A 22,805-nucleotide genomic window follows, 5' to 3' on the forward strand; every position below is an offset into this window, starting at 1 on the left:
TGTCTTTATACAACCATACTCGTTGCATAATCCAAATTCTGGAACTTTGATTTGTGAGGTGAGGAACATGCATGTCATAATTGATACAACTCACACTTGTTTGGCTCCCATTTTAAACTCAAGCTCAAATACAATCCACAAATGATATTGGCGCTCAGACGGACACGCAAGATGTTGCCGTATTTCAAGTCGGACAGTTCGCGAGCTCGCCAGACTCGAACTCGTTTAAATGAGACAATTCGACTTGTTTAACTAAACGAGTCCGATTCGAACTCATCTAAATGAGCTCGACCCGACTTATTTAATTAAACGAACAGAGTTCGGTCATAAATTACGTTATTTGATAAAATATTTGGGGAACATTTTGAAAAAGTATTCGGCCCATTTTGAATAATCCCCCATTTAAAAATTTATTGATAGGGGTGAATGTTTGAATCAAACTGGGCTCCTTTGTGGAAAATTCAAAATGGGCCAGATACAAAACAAGCCCAGTTCTTCTAAGAAATGTCCGGGTTACAACTCAACGCAACAATCAAAATCAATTTAGGGTTTTAAAGATCTGTGGGTTTTGAGAAAAAACAAGAAAATGGCGTCGTTTATGCATCAGTTTGGGAGATCAAAGAGTGTAGTAAAGAGATCAAAGAAACATCTTGAAGAAGCCCTTTACAAACGTTTGTTTAAGGATGGTAGCTCTGAGATTAGTGTTAGACAACAGCTCAATTTGTTTCTTAAGAGTAAGAAAAAGGTTTATAAATGGGAGGTTGATGATACTCTCAAGATTCTCCGTAACCGTAATCGATTTTATCCTGCACTTAAGGTCTCTCTCTCTCTCTCTCTCTCTCCCCCTCCCTCTCCCCCCTCTCTCCCCCCTCTCTCCCTTTCTCTCCCTCCCCCCCCCTCTCTCTCTCTCTCTCTCTCTCTCTCTCTCTCTCTCTTTCTCTCCCTATATGAACATTTCTTTATATTTTTATATCGGGGATTTTTTTTTGTGATTAGAGTGTAACATTATTAAAAGTTTTGATTTTTGAATAGAAAATGTATGTGGTTAACTAATTGAATTTCGTTGTACTGTAGTATGGTTTTGGTTAAAGTTGTGATTTTGAACATTTTATGCAGCTATTAGCCCGTTAAGGTTTTTTTTTGTATCTGAGTAGCTAAAGTTTGTTACATTTCTGCCACAGAGCTCCCACAATGGGGATTTAGAAAAATGTGAATTTATATTTGCTCCAACAATAGTTTACTGCTGCTAAATTTGGTGTGTTGCTACTTTGGTTGTAATATTCTGTTTTTCATAGAAAATTGCTGTGTATGTATTGTTTTTGCATTATTAGAATTGTTATGTTTTATATGTGATCCTGTTACTTTCAAGGTTGTTTATGCATTTTTTCTGTTCATATGGTTTACTTATTACTCCTTCAAGCTCGTGTGACCATGTCAGTTACCTAGTTGATTGATTTCAGGCAAATAAGTATTAACAATAACATTTAATTGTTTATGGTTGGAAGGATATATTAGTGTTATAAAATTCGGTCTAAGCGGCTGCCTAGGTGCTAGGAGGGGAGGAGTTAATGCGTCGATTTTGGGAACATCGGGATTACGATTATGTGGGTAAAAATTGAAATTAGGCAAAACTGAAATGAGGCAGTTTTAGGCGCTATTGAGATAATATACATTTAAAAAATACTAAAATATGTCCATCTAATGCTCCGATTAATCTCAACAAGCTGATTAGTCGCTAGAAGGTACCTTCACCGCTTAAAACTGCCTAATATTTTTTGGGAACATCGGGATAAATCCAATGATCGAAAATACACTAGGCGGTGAGGCTAGCTTCTAGCTAAAAATTGGCTAGGTGGCAAATTAATCGCTTGTATTTAAATGTTATTTTTAAGAAAATATTAAATTTAATGTTAAACAATAGCTCTTTGTAAAAGTAAAAATATAAATACCCTCGTTTGTTATCAATGCAATAGGAAAAATGGCAGATAACCCCATATTATGGATTTGCTATATCTTCTCTATAAAAAAATAATGTTTATACAATTTTGCCCTTATTTTGACTAGATCCGCCTAATTTTTGACCTATAAATCCTGCCTAGACCCGTCTACACTCGCCCAGATCTGATTAGTCCTCGATTTTCATCAAAAACATTTGATGCCCGATTTTTACAAAAAAACTAGGCATTCTCCTTGCCTAGCACCTAGGCTCTGATTAATTGGCCGCCTAGACCGATTTTACAGCACCGGACAAATTTAATACGACATTTAAAATACCGGATAGATCTAATACACAACTTCTCATAATAATTAGCATATTATGATTTCAAAATTGATTGGCATGTGTTCGTACATCTTCATGTCCTTTCCCAGTACTAGACTGAACTTAGTAACAAAGCATCTTTAATGTTTGTTAATGTTACTCATCTTTATGCGAATCCGTGCCTTCTTTGCAGGTTTGTTTTATCCCTGATTTCTTGTTGTATGCTAATCTAGTACTGAATCTGTTGCAAGCTTTACATTAGAATTTGTTTATCTGCAGCTTTCGGAGTCCATGGCAGAAAGGGGCATAAATAAGACAGTCAGTGATCAAGCCATACATTTGGATCTTGTTGCTAAAGCTAAAGGAATCTCCGCTGCAGAAACTTATTTTGTTGGTCTTCCAGAAACATCAAAGAACCATCTCACTTATGGTGCTCTTCTGAATTGCTACTGCAAGGAATCAATGACTGAAAAAGCAGAGGCTTTGATGGAAAAGATGAAAGAGCTTAATTTAGGTTTAACTGCAATGCCTTACAACAGCCTGATGACAATGTATTCTAAAACAGGCCAACCAGAGAGGATCCCAGCTATCATCCAGGAAATGAAGTCTGGTGACATCATGCCAGATTCTTACACTTATAATGTTTGGATGAGAGCACTTGCTGCTGTCAATGACATTTCTGGAGTTGAGAGAGTTATCAATGAAATGAAGAGGGATGGCCGAGTTGCTGCAGATTGGACTACTTACAGTAATTTAGCTTCAATTTATCTTGATGCAGGCCAGAAATTGAAGGCCGAGAATGCCCTCAAGGAATTAGAGAAGAGAAATGCCTGCAAAGATCTGTCAGCTTTTCAGTTTCTTATAACATTATATGGTCGAACTGGGAATTTGCTCGAAGTTTATCGTGTCTGGCGTTCTTTGAGACTTGCTTTTCCGAAAACAGCTAATATTAGCTATCTGAATATGATCCAGGTGCTAGTTAAGTTGAAGGATCTTCAAGGTGCGGAAAAATGTTTTAGTGACTGGCAATCTAATTGCTCAACCAATGATATTAGAATAGCCAATGCTCTCATAGGTGCCTATCTGAATGAAGGCCTGTTAGATAAGGCCGTGGAGCTCAAGGTACAATCCAAGAAGAAAGGAGCTAAACCTAATGCTAAAACGTGGGAGATCTTTCTAAATTATTATTTGAAAGAAGGGGACTTTAAATCAGCAGTTGATTGTGTTGAGAAAGCAATTTCAACTGGTAGGGGGGATGGAAGTAAATGGATCCCTCAGACAGAGATAACACGGCGCTTGATGGAAAATTTTGAGCAGAATAAAGATGTTGAAAGTGCAGAAAGGTTTGTGGAGACTTTGAAGAAGGCTGTTGATGAGGTAGGGGCTGATGTATTTGAGTCGTTGATAAGAACTTATGTAGCTGCGGGAATAACAAATCCCATCATGCGTCGTCGCATAAAGATGGAGAATGTAGACCTGAGTGCGGAAGGTATAAAGTTGCTGGATGCAGTTTGTTCTGACTGAGTCTATTCAAAATATCTGATTCTGGAGAGGGTAATCAAGATAAATTTTATTCTCCTATAATGAATTGTCTTGTCTTAGTTATTTTGTTCTGGGGCTTAATGTCCTCCCTGTTAGGCAATGTTGAAGCTGAATGAATATCTCTTTCTCAAGATGCACACTTAACATAAACGCATGTCAATAAGTTGATCTCTTATGGCAAATGCAAACTATAACCACTTTGCGGTTGTAAGCTTTGCTCGGCTTGATCATTTTTGTTTCCGGTTCTGTAATCCACTTTGAATGCAATATCAAAGAACCATAGTCAACTGAGGCTTGGCCCAAGTTCATTGACATCATCTCTTCATCTCCATTTCAATCCCTATCCTATTCATATTTCTTCGTTGTAATCGGGGAATATTGTAATCCGAACTCTCAAGCAAGTAATGTCAATGCAATGTATCATGGCTGATGCTCAACCAGGTTTGAATTATTTGGATTTTAATCACTTATATTTGATGACTCTGTATATTGGATCCTATCACTTATATTACACAGGGTTACATTTGGGAAGTTTGGTGGTGCAATAAAAGCAGAACTAACATTTTAGTATTGGGGAAGTGCACACGCAAATAGGGCCACAAGGAGTAAGCAGCAAAGCAGAATAGATAGGTGATGATCTAAGCTTTCAAGTTTCAAACAATCAAAACATACCAAATGAGGGTTGTTTCAACAGTAGAGTAAAATCAACGTAAGAGTGGAGAAATAAATAAGAGGTTAGGCAGCTGAGAGAGGACTGTCATAGAATTCTCCCCATGTCTTGTAGGTGCACTCATTTTCATCCCTTCCATTCACCTGTTCATTACTCCCTCCGTCCCTCCCAAATGTTTACATTTGGGTGGGGCGCGGAGTTTAAGAAAAATGATAAAGTAGTAGAGAAAAGTTGAAAAAATGAGTAAAGTAGTGGGACCGATTAATATTATATGTATAAAGTGGGTATAGTGGAGGAAAGTAGTGGATGTAGTTAATTTAAAAATTATAAAAACTTTACTATTTTTGAAAAATTTTGAAATGTAAATAATTGGAAGGGACATCCCAAAAAGGAAAGTGTAAACAAATGGGAGGGACAGAGGGATATAGTATATGATATTGACTAATCAACAAATAAGCCCCCGTCGCTTTCTCCTCTCCATTGACATCTTTCTCAAGCATTTTAGCATTTGAAACTTTTTAAATGCAATTTGATGGTTACATAACGATTTGGTATTAAAATAATCTAAAATGGTAGTCAGCCGTGATTAGTCATTTTCTTAAAGGTAAATATAATATCTGGACACAATATTACGAATTTAATACTATATTTTGAGTTTAATGCTTGAAATTCGGCACCACGAAGGATGCTTGTAAATTTTAATTGTAATAGTTTGAATCTCTCACCAAGAAGGATGCTTGTAAATTTAAATTGTAATAGTTTAAACCCGTTTGGCTAACCTTATAAGTAACTTTTTAGAACCTATTAATAAAATTAATAATTTACTATCACAGTCATATACTCCCTTTGTCTCTCAAAATTCTTTACATTGGGAGAGATGAAGGATAATTATTTTAAGACCATCGTAAAGTATAATTTTCTAAATAATTTTAATTTTGTTCTTTTAAATAGAAATATAATATTTAAATTTTTATACAGAAAGAATATTAAAGATAATTATAGAACTATTATTGATATTAGACTTAAAATGCAAGTCAAAGATGAACAAAAAGTACGTAAAGAAATGAGTGGTACGGTGGGGTATTATATATTAATATCATCGCCACGTGGTAAGTGCTTATTCTGATGCAATGTGGTACCAGTCTAATTACTCTGAGTCAGCATTGAAGCAACCATCTTATTGTTGAAGCATTAAACCAAAAACAGCAGTCTGCGAGACTGCAACACAAAATAACCAGCTGGCTTGGTGGAGATGTTCATAACTTGAGCCAAATAACAAATGCATAACCATCTTTTTTACCGACGAGTGTTTGATTTATGGAAAATATTTGGTGTATATAATGGTGTACAAAATTTTGTATATAATGACATGTAATGTGTTTTAATTGGAATGAACCCCCTATTTACATCAACAAAATCAATTAAAACACCCCATATCAAATACACGTCATTATGTATAAATATTTTATACAAAATTGGCCTCCAATATTTCTGTTCACATCATCATATAGCTAGCTTTATTTATCTACAGGGTCTAGGCGTTTCAAATGCGACATGTCTCGATATTATCCTTTTTGTCGTGACAGCTAAAAGCATACGTAGTTTTTTATACAAACCAATGCTTTCGAATTGTTTAAGTGTATCTTTAACTAGAAGCTACGCTACGCTACTACCAACTTCGCATCTTCTTATTCTTTCTATAATCTTCCGTTACATTGCTTTCTATCCGATCAATCTTGTGTTGCAAATGGAACGGGTTGTGTACTTTTTTTTTTGTTAATTTAGTATCCGGACTAGTTTTCGCGCATTTGAACTAATCCCGAAGACTGCTAGCACGACAATCGTATCCACCGAACACGACAATCCACTTAAATCCGTGTTTTCGGGAGGGTGTGAACTTGTGACCCTGAGATGATAAGCTCTTAAAGTCACACTCGAAACTAACTAGGACACGCATGGTGAGTTAGGGTTGTGTACTTTAAGTATTCGTTGACAAGAAATTTTAATTTTTATGCGACATTCTTTCTGTCCGATCAATCTTGTGTTACGAAGGCATTCTTTCTACCCGGTCAATCTTTTGTTTCAAACGGGTGTGTCATTTTAGCATTCAGTGACACGAGATCGATCATTTTATTATCTTAGAAAGATGTCCATAAATATTTAAATATATTCGATTTTTCGATGAACCAAAACGAAGTACAACAATAATGCAGAAGCCAAGCCGCATAGCGAGACAAACCATAGTATATTCATTCACTACTATTTCACATTTTAAATGTACATAATATTCATGAGCTCGTATAATTAATAGATTACATGTTAGATTGAAAATGAATACTCAGCCTCAACGAACACCAAAACTATAGAAACACTCCAAGATTATCCATTAAGGACATCTTGAATTTCTTCCAGGTCCTCCGTAATAAAAATAATGACCCCAGACGCGATTAATCCCACCTCGTATATCATAACAGTTGGGATGATCAGCCAAAACCTTGAGATTCTGCGGTGGAATCAAGCTATTGTCCCAGTCCACAACCTGCAAATTTCGAAAATACGAAGCTCTGCCGAACCCTTCTCCGGCAAAATGCCCACTCCCCATCTGCGTCGGCGTATGATAACCGGAGCTTCTAGTGTTAACAACTTCTCCTCCGTATTGTACCATGCTTGCATGGTTTCTCAGGTGTGTGAATAAGCGCGCTGGCCAATACCCTACCAATATTCCCTTGCCGAACTCTAGCCACCAGTTTCCGTGTTTAGGATCCTGCGTAAATTAATCACGTTAATTTCATGCAGTCAGCGGCGGAATCAGAATTTCATGTCAGTCAAGATTTTTAACTAAAAGTCAGGATTTGAAAAAAAAAAATATCTACTAAATTTTTCGTCTCAACCGGGGCTTAAGCCTAGGTTTGCCACTGGTTCCGCTCAGGCATGCAATCCATATGCAGTTCTCGACAAAGATAATACGTAAGAAAATGGAATAATAAATCAAAATTTATCGAGTTTATTATTTTATCGAGTTTATTACTTTATCGATTATTACTAGGTTGAACTGTAGTTTCATTAGTATTCTGAACAACCGTGCATGAGTATAAATGACTAAAATGTGGTGTCTATGTTTGTCTGAAAGAGTGTACTGTATTTGACAAAACGAAAATGATAAACACTGTAGTAAATACTCCGGTATCATAGTAATGTTACAATATAGGAAAGGGACAGTGTATGTATCATGTATGTGTGTGTGGTTACTGATCTATCAATTCATCGCCCAACTAACTTCATAATTTTACTGAGAAAACGGTCCAGAAGAGTAATAGGAGCCTTCTTTCGCAAGCTATTTTAGAAGTTATTGCTCAAGAGTTGTGCAGGGCAACTAGGCAAAATCTTTGTCAAATTATTACGCCTAGCAATATCAAGCGTATAAGTAACTTTTATTTTGTTCATGTTATAAATATTAAAATATATGTCAAAGAACGTTTTTTAACCCCCTCCTATTTTAAATACATTTTAGTAATTAGAAATGTTAAAGTCCACGAAAACGTTCCTGAATACCGAGATGTTGTCGTGTTATTGACTATTCTCTCACAGTAAATGACATGAATCACTCGTGCATAAATATGAATCCACATGTCGCTTGTCATTTGGGAAAATTTTTGGGATCCTTTTCGAGTATGTACTAATTTGTAGAAGCATAAATTATAAGTTGAAATGTAGTACCTTCCATATCATGATGCTGATATCAAATTGGCCACCGCGGTAAGATGATCTTGGAGAAATCGCAGCTCCAATTGCGATTCTATTGCTAGTTTGAACAAACCCTGAACACAACAAATTGTAGCACCCTGTAGTCTGATATGCATCCGTCTGCATTAATCCGTATATCGATTAATTAGCAAAAATTTACCACGAATCAAAGCCAGGAGCCAACATGACTCACAATATAGTATATGTTATTGTAAAAGTTACTGGTATGTATGAACAATTATCAACTTACAGTCCAGTAAGTGAAGAATCTTGGATAGCTGTCCCCATACAGTTCTGGGCTAACCTGTTGAATATCGATCAATAAATGAAATTAGCTTCTATGGCTACATTACAAATTCTACAATTGAAAGGTAGTTGAGATGCAATTGCTGCTTTCAATGCCTTATTAACTACACTGTTTTCCATTTCTTTCAACTAATCAGCTCATTGCAAGAGTTTTTACTAGCAAAAAATTTACAGGACATGCAGTTATTTATATGCATTTCGCAAAGTTACAGATACTTTGTACTTATGGAGTATGAACTTGCCTGCCAACCAGCTTCAATGGTGTTGAGATCATTTCCAAATGAACCCGAAATTACCCACATTTGAGATAAGCTGAATTCATAGCGGCTAGCCACTCGAGGTGCCCACACATTTATGCTCGCTTTTGCTCCGTAATATTGTTGTCCAGTCACATATCCAACTGCATGCTGTAACCATAAATTTGAATTTCTATTCTATCATCATTATGTCGAAATAGACACTGCAAAATTGACTCGTATAAATTTTATTATCGGGATTTAATACCAAATTTAGCGAAGTTTTGTAAGTACACGAGAAGAATTTGATCCCGAATAGTAATTTATCAGAGTAATTAAGGAAAGAGATGTTTGTTGCATTTATTCATCGAAGACTTTTGTCAAGGTAATAAAAGTTCTACATGATGAAAACACACCTGGAAAATCTGAAATATATGAATACATTGATTTCGTGGTGCTATAAAGAGCTATATATCATTATCATAACATTTGTGAATTTGTTGAACTTAAATTTCACTAATGAAACTTTTAAAAGCAGTCTGCATTGTGTACTAATTTGATAATACTAACCTCATGGCCACTGCTGGAAGTGTCTCTTCTAATAGGCTTTTGAATTTTTCGTCCGAATCTTCGAACAGAACTAGCTCTCAGAACATCTTGTTCAGTTGTTCTTCTGATTGGAACGGTTCCTTCTGGACATGACTCTCCAGAATCACTCCATAACTGATAAGTTTCCGATGCGTCTGATGGATTTTCGCCTTTGGGTGCTATTTCTGGTGGATCCTATAAAGTCATTTATATGGTTTAGATAATTTGTTAACTTGGTACATTAAAAGAAAATACTATCAGACAGTATTGTTTGGATTTTGGAATGCATTAGTACAAATTTCATATATGCAAGTGTTTACCAATGGTTTTTGTCCTTTTAAATGAGGATGATCAAAAGCTGGTTGCTGATGAGCTAGCACACATTCTATCAAATCACCATCTGGGCTCTGCAAAAGATTAAAAAATAACATTAAAAAATGAAAGAAAAAAGAGGATAATAGTAACTTTTTCTGGAAAAATGCCTGAATAGTCTTGACAGAAGGCTTATTGATCTTGTTGAGATGAGCTTTGATGAGCTTCAACTTGTGCACCTCTTTTCCTGGTCTGAATGTTTGATTGGCTTGATGAATATAGTGGTGTTTTGAAGAGAAAACTTGAGGAGCAGAGGAACTGATAAAAAGAAAGAAGACAAGAAATGAAATGATTGGGGAGATCTTGCAAGAAGAAGACACCATGTATGATGAATAAATATGAACTTCTTCTTCTTCTTCTAAAGCAACTGTTTTTGTTTTTGTGCATTGGTGCTGTCTTCTTCTGTGATCAAAATAACTCAAGATTTTGTCTTCTTTAGACCAAGGAACAAGTAGCACACCTCCCACCATTTCCATACAACATAGAATAACCATTCTTATAAACCTTTCTTCAATGCTTCACCATTTCCAACTCTCTCTCTCTCTATCTCTCTCTATCTCTCTCTCGTTTTTAATGTTCTGACAAGGAGTATAGAACTTCCAGGGAAGAGGAGTTTTGTAATTTTCCTTGAGCTGAAGCCATGTGGATGTGGGAGAAGTTTAAATACTTCTTAAAGAGAACAGTACCTCAATTATAAAACAATTCAAAGTCTTAATTTTCTACAAGAACAATAAAATAAATTAGGGTGACCAAAACAGGTTGATTTTTTTAATGGTTTTGGAAGAATGAAATTGAGGAAAAAGGAGTAAGATAGGGGTGGTGAGTTGTGTGGGGTTGTGTTTCCAGTTTTCAATACAAAGACTGAAACTTTGAGCTTTTTTATGTTTATTTTTATAGAGGGGGCAGTACAAATTTGTATTTAATATAATTAAAAGTGAAATATGTTATTCTTTTCTTTAGGTCTGAAGACAGATAGGAATTAAACTTTGATTCTATTTTTATTTAAAGGTATTTGCTTTGAGCATTTTTCTTTCTCACTTCCCTAGATTTGCTTTGTGTCAGCTTCCCCTTTATATTTTCTTTTCATAATACTTATTTTGGTATAATGTGCAATTTATTAACATAAATTATATTACAAGGAAAGCATACTTGGCATTACATAATAAGCAGTAATCTTTTCTTCCTTAATTTGTTATTCTTAAATTGCATATATACTTAACTTGCCTTTAAAATTTGGTTTTATCAAGCAATTAAACAGTAACATGAGTGGTTAAGATAGGGCTAGAATTGTGGCAAAAAATAAAAAAAAGATATAGGGCTGGAACTTATTAGTACATCAAATATCACTACTTAGATCAAACCAAATTGTTTAATCTAAGAGTTTTAGCTCCTGGACCAAAATAATAATAAAATAAATTTATTAAAACCGCAAAGTAATGTACTATGGTAGAGTTGACTATATTTTGATTTTTTTTGTTATTATTTTAATTTCTATAAATATAATGTATTATTTTTTTATTATATAATAACACATATGATGTGAAATTAATCTCACTATGATCTCTGCGAGTTAGGCAAATATAACTACGGGTTTTCTAATATGTGCCCAAGAGCACACAATAAACACCAACTCCCATGAGTTTGATACATTTTGATTGGTCCTCTAATCATAAATATTGATGGACTCCACCGTATTTACAACAACTCCATCAATAAAAATGCACAAAACTCATAAAATTTAGTGACCGATATAACTAATATAAAACGGTCGACTAAAATTTTAGGTAAGGGTGAATTTTTTTTATATAATATACACAGTTTTTATTTATGACATGTTACACAACTTTAACCCGTGCGCTTTTGAAGTTACTTATCTTTAAAGTTTTTTTGACAAATATAATTTATAATCATACAATGAGTATTGTTTTAATAAATTTTTGGGATGAACGAAAATCAAATTTAAAATGTTTGATAATCGAGGATAAATTCTAAATCAAACTACCCAACTCAATTGTGTTCTTTGAAGTAAGTTTAGTTTAACTCAAGTAAAATCGAAAGGTACAAAGTTAATGAAAGGCTTAATCTCAAAAACACAAGTCTAAATGTCTAATTGTATGAGGTGTTGATGCATGTGTGTGGTATTAGTATAATGAAGTAAGGTGGTGGGAGCAGTAGATGTGGGTAAGAATAAGAAGCGGAATTAAAAGAGTATCTAAGTGGGCGTTTGGCAATGATTTGGTGCCATGCGCACCTGACCTGGAGTTGTATATGTATGTATATGTACATACTGTCATGTGCATGCGCGTTATACACTGCTTATATTTCGCCTGCCCTTTAGTTTTTTTTTTACAATCTCGTGCTGGCTAAATGTACAACAAATATGACCTTTTACACTAGTTTTTATATTCTCCAATCCTTTGGGTTTTAGTCAATTAGCCAAGTAACATAGGTTTTTTCATCAAGTTATGCATCTGTCTATACTCTTTATTAATAAGCGAAACCACGTATAATTTGATGCTAAAATTATCAAAGTACTAAAGTACCAAAGTACCAAATTTTGGTACTTACCTGATATAATTTGACTTCTATTCTCGATACACTTTATTTTTAACACAAATCGACTTTTATTCTTTTTAAATTTTATTTTCTTTTTAGTTAGTATTCATCCAATCGTCTATTTACTTTATAAAATAAAAATATTTTTTAAACAATTTGTGAATTATAATAAAAATTTATTAAGTTACGTTAAATTAAGTAAAATAACTTATATTTATTTTTAATTTTAGAAAAACTACAAATAGACTAAATAAATTACTAACACGAATTGAATTATATTCTCTGTAAATTTTATTTATTTATAAATTATATTAAAAATTTATTAAGTTACATTAAAGTAGGTAAAATAACATATATTTACTCTTATTTTGAAAACCTACTAACTGCAAAGTAAACTATTAACACGAATTGACTTCTATTCTCTGTAAACTTTATTTTCTATAGCATTATTTTAAAAATAATTAAGTAATAGCAAATGACTTTAATAATATTTATTAACTTTTAAACTTAAAATTATTGATTTAACGATTGTATTTGTTACTGTCCATCACAACGTTTATTTACTTCAAATTAGGGGTGTTCACGGGTCGGGTTGGCCGAGTTGGAGGCGTTTTTACGACCCAACCCAATTAAAGCGGTTTAAATTTTTTCAATCCAACCCGTAAAATATAAAATCGTAACCTAACCCTACCCATCATACATCGGTTTGGGTCGGGTTGGGTTGGTTTGAACTGATTGAATGATTATATAAAGAAAAGTTTCATTACTATATATAATTGCTAATTTTGAATAGTAGAACTTACGATTATAGTACTATTCCTTAAATCCGATTAAATTAAAATTTTAGTAATATATAAAATGGCATAAATCATATACACATATATGAAATGAAACTATAAATGAAAATATTTACATTGTATAATGTACAATTGCAAATACTATATATATATTATATTTAAATTATTGAACGAGGTTTAAGTTAAATCGGGTTGAGTTGGTTTGGCCGAAAAAATCTTGAACCCGTACCCAACCCATTTAATGCGGTTTGAAATTATTTTAACCCCACCATGTATCGTTTTTTTTAAAACGGTTTAATCGGCCTAAAAAAGTGTTGGGTTGGGTCGGTTTGATCGGGTTGACGAACCCATGAACACCCCTACTTCAAATAAAAAAAATATATTTTAACAGTAACAAATTTATGGGTTGTATTTAGATTATATTAAGTAATATTAAATTAAGATTAATAACATCTATTTACTTTTAATTTGTAAATTAATTTTTATCAATTTTATTAATAAGTGAAACCATGTATAATTTGATGTTAAAAGTACCAAAATATCAAATTACCAAATTTTGGTACTTACCTGATATAAGTTAACTTCTATTCTTAATAAACTTTATTTTTAACACAAATCGACTTCTATTCGTCTTAAATTTCTTTTCTTTTTAGTTAGTGTTCATCCAATCGTCTATTTACTTTATAAAATAAAAATATTTTTTAAACAATTTATAAATTATATTAAAAATTTATTAAGTTACGTTAAATTACGTAAAATAACTTATATTTATTTTTAATTTTAGAAAAACTACAAATAGATTAAGTAAATTACTAACACGAATTGACTTATATTCCCTGTAAACTTTATTTATTTATAAATTACATTAAAAATTTATTAAGTTACGTTAAATTATGTAAAATTACATATATTCAATTTAATTTGAAAAACTGCAAACTACAAAGTAAACTATTAACACGAATTGACTTATATTCTTTGTAAACTTTATTTTCCATAGTATTATTTTAAAAATAATTAAGTAATAGTAAATTATTTTAGTAACATTTATTAACTTTTAAACTGAAAATTATTGATTTAACGATTGTATTTGTTACTCTCCATCACAACGTTTATTTATTTTAAATTAAAAAATATATTTTAACAGTAACAAATTTATGGGTTGTATTTTGTTTATATTAAGTAATATTAAATTAAGTTTAATAACATCTATTTAATTTTAATTTGTAAATTAATTTTTATCAAAAATTAAAAAATATTAAATAAAATATATTGAAAAGGCTAATTATAAGATAATTATCAAATTATATTAATTAATATTAAATTATCTAAAGAACATATATTTGGTTCATAAGATAGAGATACAATTCGTTTCACAAAAATAAAACTAATATGTTAGATTTCTATATCAAGTAAAACAATGCAAAATTAGAATTATTGTGGAAAATTTCATAAGTGATTCGATTCTTTTTAACCACATAACTATTTTTTGCAGGTACCAATTCAATATTAATATTAATATATTAATTTTAATTCATGTTTCACATGGATGATGAATAATTATCTACTAATATTAATTCGATATTTTTCGTCTCGGGCCCGTGTGTCCTATGGGTTATCAACTATATATAATAATAAGAAAACCATGTTTAGGTTCTAAATATTGGTACTCACTAGAAAAATATACAAACTATTTTTAAAATTTTATGTAATAAAATCTTAACCGATAAAAATTAAATTCTACTCTCTGTAAATTTTATTTTCCTTCAATTTTTATTTGTTGCTGAACATTCAAGCGTCAGTTTTATTTAAAATAATCATATTAGTAAGTTAACATGTCAGATTTATATAAGTAAATAATTAGGTACATGCACAACTAGAACTATACGGGTGAAATTTTAGAGTTACACTTAACTTTGATTTTTTTTAACTATATATTTTAACATCATTTTCTATATTATATTTAGATCTGTATTTTGCACGGATTATGAGTTTTAGTTTTATGTAAATAATAATGTGATACTATTATTTTTAATTCGGACCCGTGCTTGACAGGGATTACCAACTAGTATATATAAATTAGGTAAAAGGTGATTAGAAGCTGCCCTAATGGTAGGACAATCTGGTAAGAAATGTTAGTACAATAGACCGGGGATGTATTTCAAAGCTCTTAAAGCTCACATGGGGTGAGTTAAGATGGCTAATAGTACATTAGTTTGCTGCTTATATATGAATACATACTAGGTTCTTAGAGCATCTGCAACCTCTTGTAACCCTTAGCAAAAACTCACACCTGCCAGCCAAACAGTACATATTACAGCTAACTTGTTCAAAATTGTCATCTCCAAAGGATGATTCTCCTTAGCTTAAAATATAGCCACCCACATATGGTTGGCTATATATGTTAGCTATCTGCCCCAAAGAGATTCAGCGGAAGCTCTACAAATTTTTAGAGGAGTTTCCACGTCATCTCTGACTGCTTTCTTTCTTTGCCCCTGCTTAATTTCTTCCTTTCTTCCCTCCTGCCCCATTTGACTTCATTTTTATCACCTGCATTGCTGTTAGTTATATTCAATAAAGTATTATGTTTCTGAATTAAAATTTAGAAAATGTGACCACATTTTAAAATCAGTATTGATATTTGATAGCTTTTTAATTTTAATTTCTGAAAATATATGACCACAGTTTCAGATCATTTAGCATTAGTATTGATTTATTTAAATATGCTATGTATAGAAAAAGTATTATTTAAAATTATTATATAATATAATTCGAAATATTGCTAATCATATAGCCAACCCCATTGCAGTTCAATCCCTTACAGGTTCAGCAAATTATAGATAACCATTATTTTATATTATTATAGCCAACCATTTTAGCCAACCCCATTGGAGATGCTCTTACGGTGGCGAATCTAACCCAAAATTTTTACCCAGCGGCATATATTTTTTTATTTACAGGCTCAAAATTACAAGTAAATAATATCTCATTTAAATTGAGCTCTACGATCTTCGATTGATTCGAAGTGATCAATTACCGTCTCTGAATCAACATCATCAACATATTTTTTTTTCAATGTGAAGCATCATACAACTCGAAAGATATCCGTCTTCCATCTTATTTCTCAGACTTGTTTTTATAATTTTCATTGTCGAGAATGCCCGTTCATTAGCCGTGAAAACATAAAGCGTTAAAAATAAACGAATTAATATAATAACCAAGGGAAAAAGCTTGCCTAAAACAGTATCAACTAGGGCTGTCAAAAAATTTGAAAAATTCGATATTCGTCCGAAAAATTCATATTCTCATCAGAAATAAATCGGATATTATCCGTATGTGAAACAAAGCGAATATTATCGGTATTCGAATTCGACGATTGCGGATACAGATACGGATATATGCATATTCGTATCCGATAATTACCGAATCCGAATATATATAATTTAAATATTTAAATAATTTAAACTTTACTATATTTAATTTATAGTGTGTGTATGTGTATATAGATACACACACATATATATATATATATTAATATTATATTTATAAAAATTTTATAGACATATATAAAAAAATCACAGAGTTCAACAATTTAAAGATAACAATCATATTGAAAAGATAAATAAAATTAATATTTTAAAAATTAAAATATGATTAAATCACTTTAAATCTTATTTTAATTTTTAAAAATGAATTTTTAATTTTACTAGTTTTTTCAATTTGTTCATTTTTTTTTCAAATTTTAATATAAAAATAAAAAATCTGATTGAAAATCGGATTCAGATATTATCCGTATCCGAATAGTATTCGTCAGATCCAGATATAAATTTTTTAAAATTTTCGGATCCGGATACGGATACGGATACGAATTTTCGGATCCGGATCCGAATACGGATATAGGCAGATCCGTATTCGAATTATCCGTTTGATAGCCCTAATTTCAACTAATTATCTACATAGTTGTGCAAGAGAAGATAATTTTTGAAAATCTTTATGAGAAACTACTTGACACTTATAATGCTCTAATTGTAACTTTAAAGCTCGCACCTCAGACGCATCAAAATCTTCCAGATAAAACTTCCCCGCAAGTACACAAATCTGGTCAATATCAAACTTCTTAAATTGATTTTTTTTGGATCCAGTGCAGAACTTAAAACAAGTAGTTCTATACTTTGCTCCGTGAACCGGTCATTTAGCTTCGTCAGTTGAACATGATGTTCATTTGTAACTAAATCATGCTGTTGACAACCATGAGTAGTCTCTATTTAGTAGGCTGCATCCATTTTAGGCATTTCAAGACCATGACACTGAGAAAAAAATTATCCCAACCATGTTCTCTTAATTCTTGAAGAAGTGTCTTTGTACTTGAAACTAAATTCTTAGCATTAACTATGTCTTGTGATTGTTTTTGCAAAACTTGAGAAAATAAGTCGGTTATACCCATGATTTTGTTAGTGAGTAGCAAATAAAACACAAAATCAAATGCCCTTAATGCCTTAAGAAAATCTTTTGCATCACCTCTTATAAATCCTGTAAGTTCTTTATCGGTCTTCACACTTTGAAAAAACTCAGTAACTTCTTTAAACAAATGAATTAGAGTATTTACAGAAGTAAAGTGAGAGCCCCACTTAGTCATACCTGCTCGTTTCGAACTACAAGTTTGATTAAGACCCGTTCCTGTTTCAAGATCTCCATCAGCTAAATATTCTGAGTATTTTGCTTCTTGAATATCTTTTAACATATTAGTACGTTTTGATGAAGATCCGACAAAATTGACAATTGAGCTTAGCATTTGAAAAAAATATGCATATTTGGGACATCTCTAACACAAGCATTCAGAGCTAATTGTAGTCGGTGAGCAAAACAGTGAACGTAATATGCACTAGGACATTCTTGGAGAAATAATGTGTAATATCCCATAATTTTTAGAATTAGATTATTAATAAAATAATAGAATAAAAAGGATTAAAATTGGATAAGGATTAAGATTTAAAATTTAATTAGATTAATGGTCCTAAAATTTATATCAGATTTTAATATGAATAACTTGTAGGTTAAGACACAGGGTTTTGTAGCATTATAAATATACCCTATTCGTCTTCCTTATTTTATTCATAAAATTAGTAGGGTTCTTCTCAGCAAAAATCAGTAGTCTTATTAAATTCATAAAAAATTCATCGTAAGTCAGAAATCGTTGGTTCTGAACTTTTCGAAAAGATCTTTTCGTTCTCTACAACTTTTGTATTCTGTATTTTCCAAGAAAACGTCATTTAAAGGATCAAAAAGGCTAAATTCAGATCTGGTCAGGTTTTGAGGTAAGATTTCGATCGATCTTACTAGTGTTTTCAAAATTGTGTATTATGCGTGTATATTTGATTATCAAAATTTGGGCTAAGCAATGATATATTTGATAGTATTATGTGATATAGAATATGTATCGATGTATATATGCGATATCTAGACGATAATTTGAGATCTCTGATTTATGCCATGGTTTGTGAAAATATCGAATAATAACTTAGGACCGCAGTCACCGGATGGTAGTGACAGTTTTCAGAAAATTTAAGACCGTTATCACCGGGTTGTAGTGGTCTTGGCATAAATTACGGATTTCAAATTATTGTTGTTTATGTGTTGTGTGTATTGTGTGTATCGAATAAGAATAAGAATATGAAAGTGTATCGAAAGTGTTTGTTTCATATGTCGTATATCGTATCGTATAGATTATCGTATTTTGTTATATGTGTTTATATGTTGTTTGGCCCAACTAGTTGGATCGATTGTTTTCTTGCTGGGTTTTGTAGCTCACCCCTTTCAATTTTCAGGTTCGGTGTAAGTTTCTAGTTGGATAACATTGTAGTTCGAGGACCTAAGTTTTGGAGTACATTGACTTTTGGACTTTCGTTAGCTGAGTTTTTGTAATAGACACCTTTGTTATAGAATTTTGGATTAGTAAATTGTATTTTGTATTAGTTTTCGATTTAGAATTAATAGTCCGGAAGTGCGGGCTATCGCATAATGACTTTAATCCATGAAACTTACCTTGCATATTGCTAGCCCTGTCTTACCCCTGACCACGAATATTCTGTACTTGAAGTTTGTTTGCGGAAAGAACAAGGCATATATGTTTCTTGAGATTAAGAGATGTAGTGTCTTTAACACTAACAATTTTAAAGTATCTTTCTTGGACAAATCCTCCTTCATCAACAAATCTGATAATAATTGTCATTTGCTCCTTATGGGATACATCAAGTGACTCATCAACTAGGATACATAATTTGGCATCTCCAGTTTCTCCACGAATTTTGTTTCGAATTTTAGCAGCAATTATTTCTAAAATTTCCTTCTGAATTGATGGTGCAATGTACATGGCATGTTTAGGAGCATTTTCAAGAACAACTTTCGCAATCTCTTCATTCAGACCTGCATAACTCTTAATTATTTCAATGAAATGTCCTTTACTACTTGAGTTCAGAGATTCGTCATGACTTCTAAATGGCACCCCTTCTTTGCCAAAATACTTTACAGTTGCTATTGTCATCTTTAAACGCAACCTATTTTGCTTTACAATTTCTGGAGGAAGCTTATCAATCACTCTATTAATGTGCTTCGGAATTCTTGACAAATCAGCCCAATTTTGAACATTCTTCTTATGGAAAGAATTTAATTGTCCAACATGTTGTTCACAGATTCCTTTCTTTCCGGCTAATATTCTGCTCCAATTATTACATCCTTTAGTAGTGAACAGAGGCGACTTTGGTGGATTTTTTTCAAAAACAAAGTAAGGAAAACAGAACACCTTATCAGTAGCTACCAAATACTCCAACCATGGAAATAATGAAACCACCTATGTTGAAAACGACAATTATCGCTTCCATCAAATGTTGGTGGATAATTTTCCAACTTAGGCTGGCAAGGACCTAATTGTATATACTACTTCCGAATACGGTCTTGTTGATTCACCGAAAATTTATAAACTGTCTTGCGTAAGCCATGATCAGTTTTAACACACTGCTTTTTTGGAATATCAACCATAATTTCCACTTCACTTGTAGGCAAAAAATTAGGGGTTGAATCAGGCTCATCAGTCATGTGAATATTTGATGCAGGTGCTTGTACATCGCTCTCTTTCTTGTAAAAAGAAAAGAGTGACTTCATTTGTTTCTTGGGTTGTTGATCACACATCCTTAAAATCTATTCAGTTGTCAAATGTTTAGCACATAATTTGAACTGAAAATCCAAAATTTTCTTTTGGGCATTTTATCAAATACTTAGGATATGTATATTATTTCGAAAAGGAATAAGTTAAAATGATTAGAGAATTACCTTCCAAATTCCAATGATGAATAATAGAATGAATGTGAATTCGAATGCTAGACCAGATGTCTTGATGTCTAAATTGTCCAATGCCCAGTACTAGTAGCTCTGTTTTTGTTAAGCTTTACTCGCTCTGTCTCTCAATCTATTTCTCATATATAACTCATACAATAAAATGATAAAACTGAAATTTGTATTTTATATATTTTTTATTTTTACGCAACGATAATTTTTTTCTCCCTCCGTCCTATTAAAATTGTTAACAGTATTCAAATAATTTGATGTAGAATTTTAACAATATAATATTAAGTATTCGATGAGACGGAAAAATATTTCGATATTTTTTACGTTTTTCGACAAGGAGTTAAATATTTGAAAGTCTGTTAAAAAAATGTGCGTGAGTAAAATATATCTAATCATATCTTAAAAAAAACTGTTTTCAAAAATCGGAGTTCGCAACTAGCACTAAAAAGACTATAAATGTACAAAACATGTTTCTTTACGTTCACTAAGGCCAACTCCAAGAGTGGCCTAAAGGTCCAAATTTGGACCGATTTCGGTCCAAATTCACCCAACAGTGGCCTAAATCTCGGTCCAAATTTGGACCGATGAATAGTGCCGGCCTAAATTTAGGCCGGCACTATTCATCGGTCCCGGCACTATTCATCTGTCAAAATTTGGACCGAAATTAAAATAATAGTTTTTAATGTATTTGTTTTAGTTTATTACATAAAGTTTTGATTTCGGGTATTTATAAATGTAATTAACCGATATTAGGATATTATTATTATTTATTTAAATAATAATTTAAATTAAAAAATATTTAAACGTAATTAAATAAATATCATTGCATTTCTTGAATTCAAATTACGAATACATTCAAACATTAAAATAAAGATTACAACACATAAAACTTAATTTAAAACACAACATAAATGAAAATGCGATGAGAACTAAATTATTAATTTAGTCCGACAAATTAAATCGACTTCCTCCAAGATAGTCAAAATATTGCCCGTAATTATTGATTACTATTTTTCATATATATTTGAAGTTTAATTAGAATTTTATTATTCATTTATTAACAATTTTAAAATAAAACAAGTAATTAATAATAATAATAAAATATAAAGATAATATCTTATATCATACAAAAATAATATATATTATTATAAGACCTTAAAATAATTAAATAAATATTTTGAGATTTGGACCGAAATTTAGACCAAACTGTTGGAGTTGGAGAGGAGTTCGGTTGTTCCGTTGATGATAGGACACTGCTCCATTTGTTTTTTATATCTATCGTTAATTTATAATGTTTTGGCTGGATAATAAAAATATTTTTTTTTGAATTTTTGCACAAATTATATATATATATATATGCACTTTTATTCAGAAAACAATTTTTTTTTTAAAATATATTATTATTACTATACATTCAAAGTATTTTTAAAATTTGTGCAGAAAAATTAAAGTCGGCTATAAAAAAACAAAGATAGTATATTTTATGTAGTCGCAGTTCCAAAGTCGTATGATTTTGGTCGCTTCCAAGTACCAATAAATACAAATCTCCCTCACATTGTTTTTGGGGATTAGATGATTTTTAATATTTAAAATATAGGTTGTCACACCCTCATTTCTGTGTTGAAATCATCTACCCCAAGTAAATTATGTTTAAAATAGATGACGTTAGCGTGTTAGGACAATTGGTTAGTATAACTAAATTTATTTATTTTGATTACATCAATTTTATTGTTACTAAAAATCCGCACCTACTTTTTATTGTTGGGGTTACGGTTTACTCAACTGCTGTATTGTGAGAAAAAGTGCGGGAAAAAGTGATGTCAGGAAAATTAGATAATTGTTTAATATTTTTTTTAATTTATACATATTTTGAGATATAATATTTATAAAAATAATATTTTTGAGAAAGTTTGACGATAAAACTTATAGCTATTTCCTGTAAAAGGTGAAAACAGTCTTTTTAGACAAAAAAACCCTTTTGAAGACAACAGTTTTAGAATTCACCAAACACAATAATTTTTCAACAAAAAAACTGCTGCAACGCAATACCAAACGAAGCGTTAGTCCTAGGTCTGATTGATCTGATCACTACCGAGTAGGGGTGATCACGGTTCGGGTTAAACCGCATAATCCGCATAAACCGAACCGATATTAAACCGACCTAAACCGAAACTGAAATGTGGTTTGCGGGTACGGTTCAACTATTTTAAAAATTCGCGGGCTCTGGGTTGATTTTGGTTTGATCTTATACCAACCCGCTTCCGATCCGAACAACATTAATATATATATATATGATTTTATATTTATGATTATATAACATAAAACAATTATATTCTATAATCAGTAACTAAAATTGTGTATTGCTTTCCTTTAAAAATAATGTTGATGAATTTTTT

General features: G+C 31.8%; 3 protein-coding genes across 3 annotated transcripts; 1 reads left to right on the forward strand and 2 right to left on the reverse strand.

Moving 5' to 3' along the window:
- Positions 1-449: 449 nt before the first annotated feature.
- LOC141666822 (large ribosomal subunit protein mL101 (rPPR4)) lies at positions 450-4,253 on the forward strand. Its single transcript, XM_074473031.1, has 2 exons — positions 450-817; positions 2,540-4,253. Exons 1-2 carry the CDS (start codon positions 587-589, stop codon positions 3,782-3,784), a joined length of 1,476 nt encoding a protein of 491 aa, XP_074329132.1. The 5' UTR covers positions 450-586; the 3' UTR covers positions 3,785-4,253.
- Positions 4,254-6,698: 2,445 nt separating this feature from the next.
- On the reverse strand, positions 6,699-10,571 carry LOC141667664 (protein neprosin-like). Its single transcript, XM_074474231.1, has 7 exons — positions 9,829-10,571; positions 9,667-9,753; positions 9,329-9,541; positions 8,765-8,929; positions 8,467-8,520; positions 8,190-8,336; positions 6,699-7,236 (listed from the first exon to the last, which is right to left on the reverse strand). Exons 1-7 carry the CDS (start codon positions 10,210-10,212, stop codon positions 6,859-6,861), a joined length of 1,428 nt encoding a protein of 475 aa, XP_074330332.1. The 5' UTR covers positions 10,213-10,571; the 3' UTR covers positions 6,699-6,858.
- An 8,561-nt stretch (positions 10,572-19,132) lies between these two features.
- On the reverse strand, positions 19,133-19,609 carry LOC141664549 (uncharacterized). The gene has a single exon (XM_074470505.1). The coding sequence runs from the start codon at positions 19,607-19,609 to the stop codon at positions 19,133-19,135; it is 477 nt and encodes a 158-aa protein (XP_074326606.1).
- Positions 19,610-22,805: the final 3,196 nt, after the last annotated feature.

The sequence above is a fragment of the Apium graveolens genome, chromosome 6 (genome assembly GCF_009905375.1).
Source record: "Apium graveolens cultivar Ventura chromosome 6, ASM990537v1, whole genome shotgun sequence".
Classification (NCBI taxonomy): Eukaryota; Viridiplantae; Streptophyta; class Magnoliopsida; order Apiales; family Apiaceae; genus Apium; species Apium graveolens.

Bases quoted from the DNA above. Each gene is read 5' to 3' on its own strand.
- LOC141664549 (XM_074470505.1), bottom strand. From the start codon at position 19,609: ATGACAATAGCAACTGTAAAGTATTTTGGCAAAGAAGGGGTGCCATTT.
- LOC141666822 (XM_074473031.1), top strand. From the start codon at position 587: ATGGCGTCGTTTATGCATCAGTTTGGGAGATCAAAGAGTGTAGTAAAG. The intron at 818-2,539 runs GTCTCTCTCTCT...GTTTATCTGCAG, and splicing joins GATTTTATCCTGCACTTAAG to CTTTCGGAGTCCATGGCAGA.
- LOC141667664 (XM_074474231.1), bottom strand. From the start codon at position 10,212: ATGGTTATTCTATGTTGTATGGAAATGGTGGGAGGTGTGCTACTTGTT. The intron at 9,754-9,828 runs GCATTTTTCCAG...AATCTTTTGCAG, and splicing joins CTTCTGTCAAGACTATTCAG to AGCCCAGATGGTGATTTGAT. The intron at 9,542-9,666 runs GTAAACACTTGC...ATGACTTTATAG, and splicing joins TAAAAGGACAAAAACCATTG to GATCCACCAGAAATAGCACC.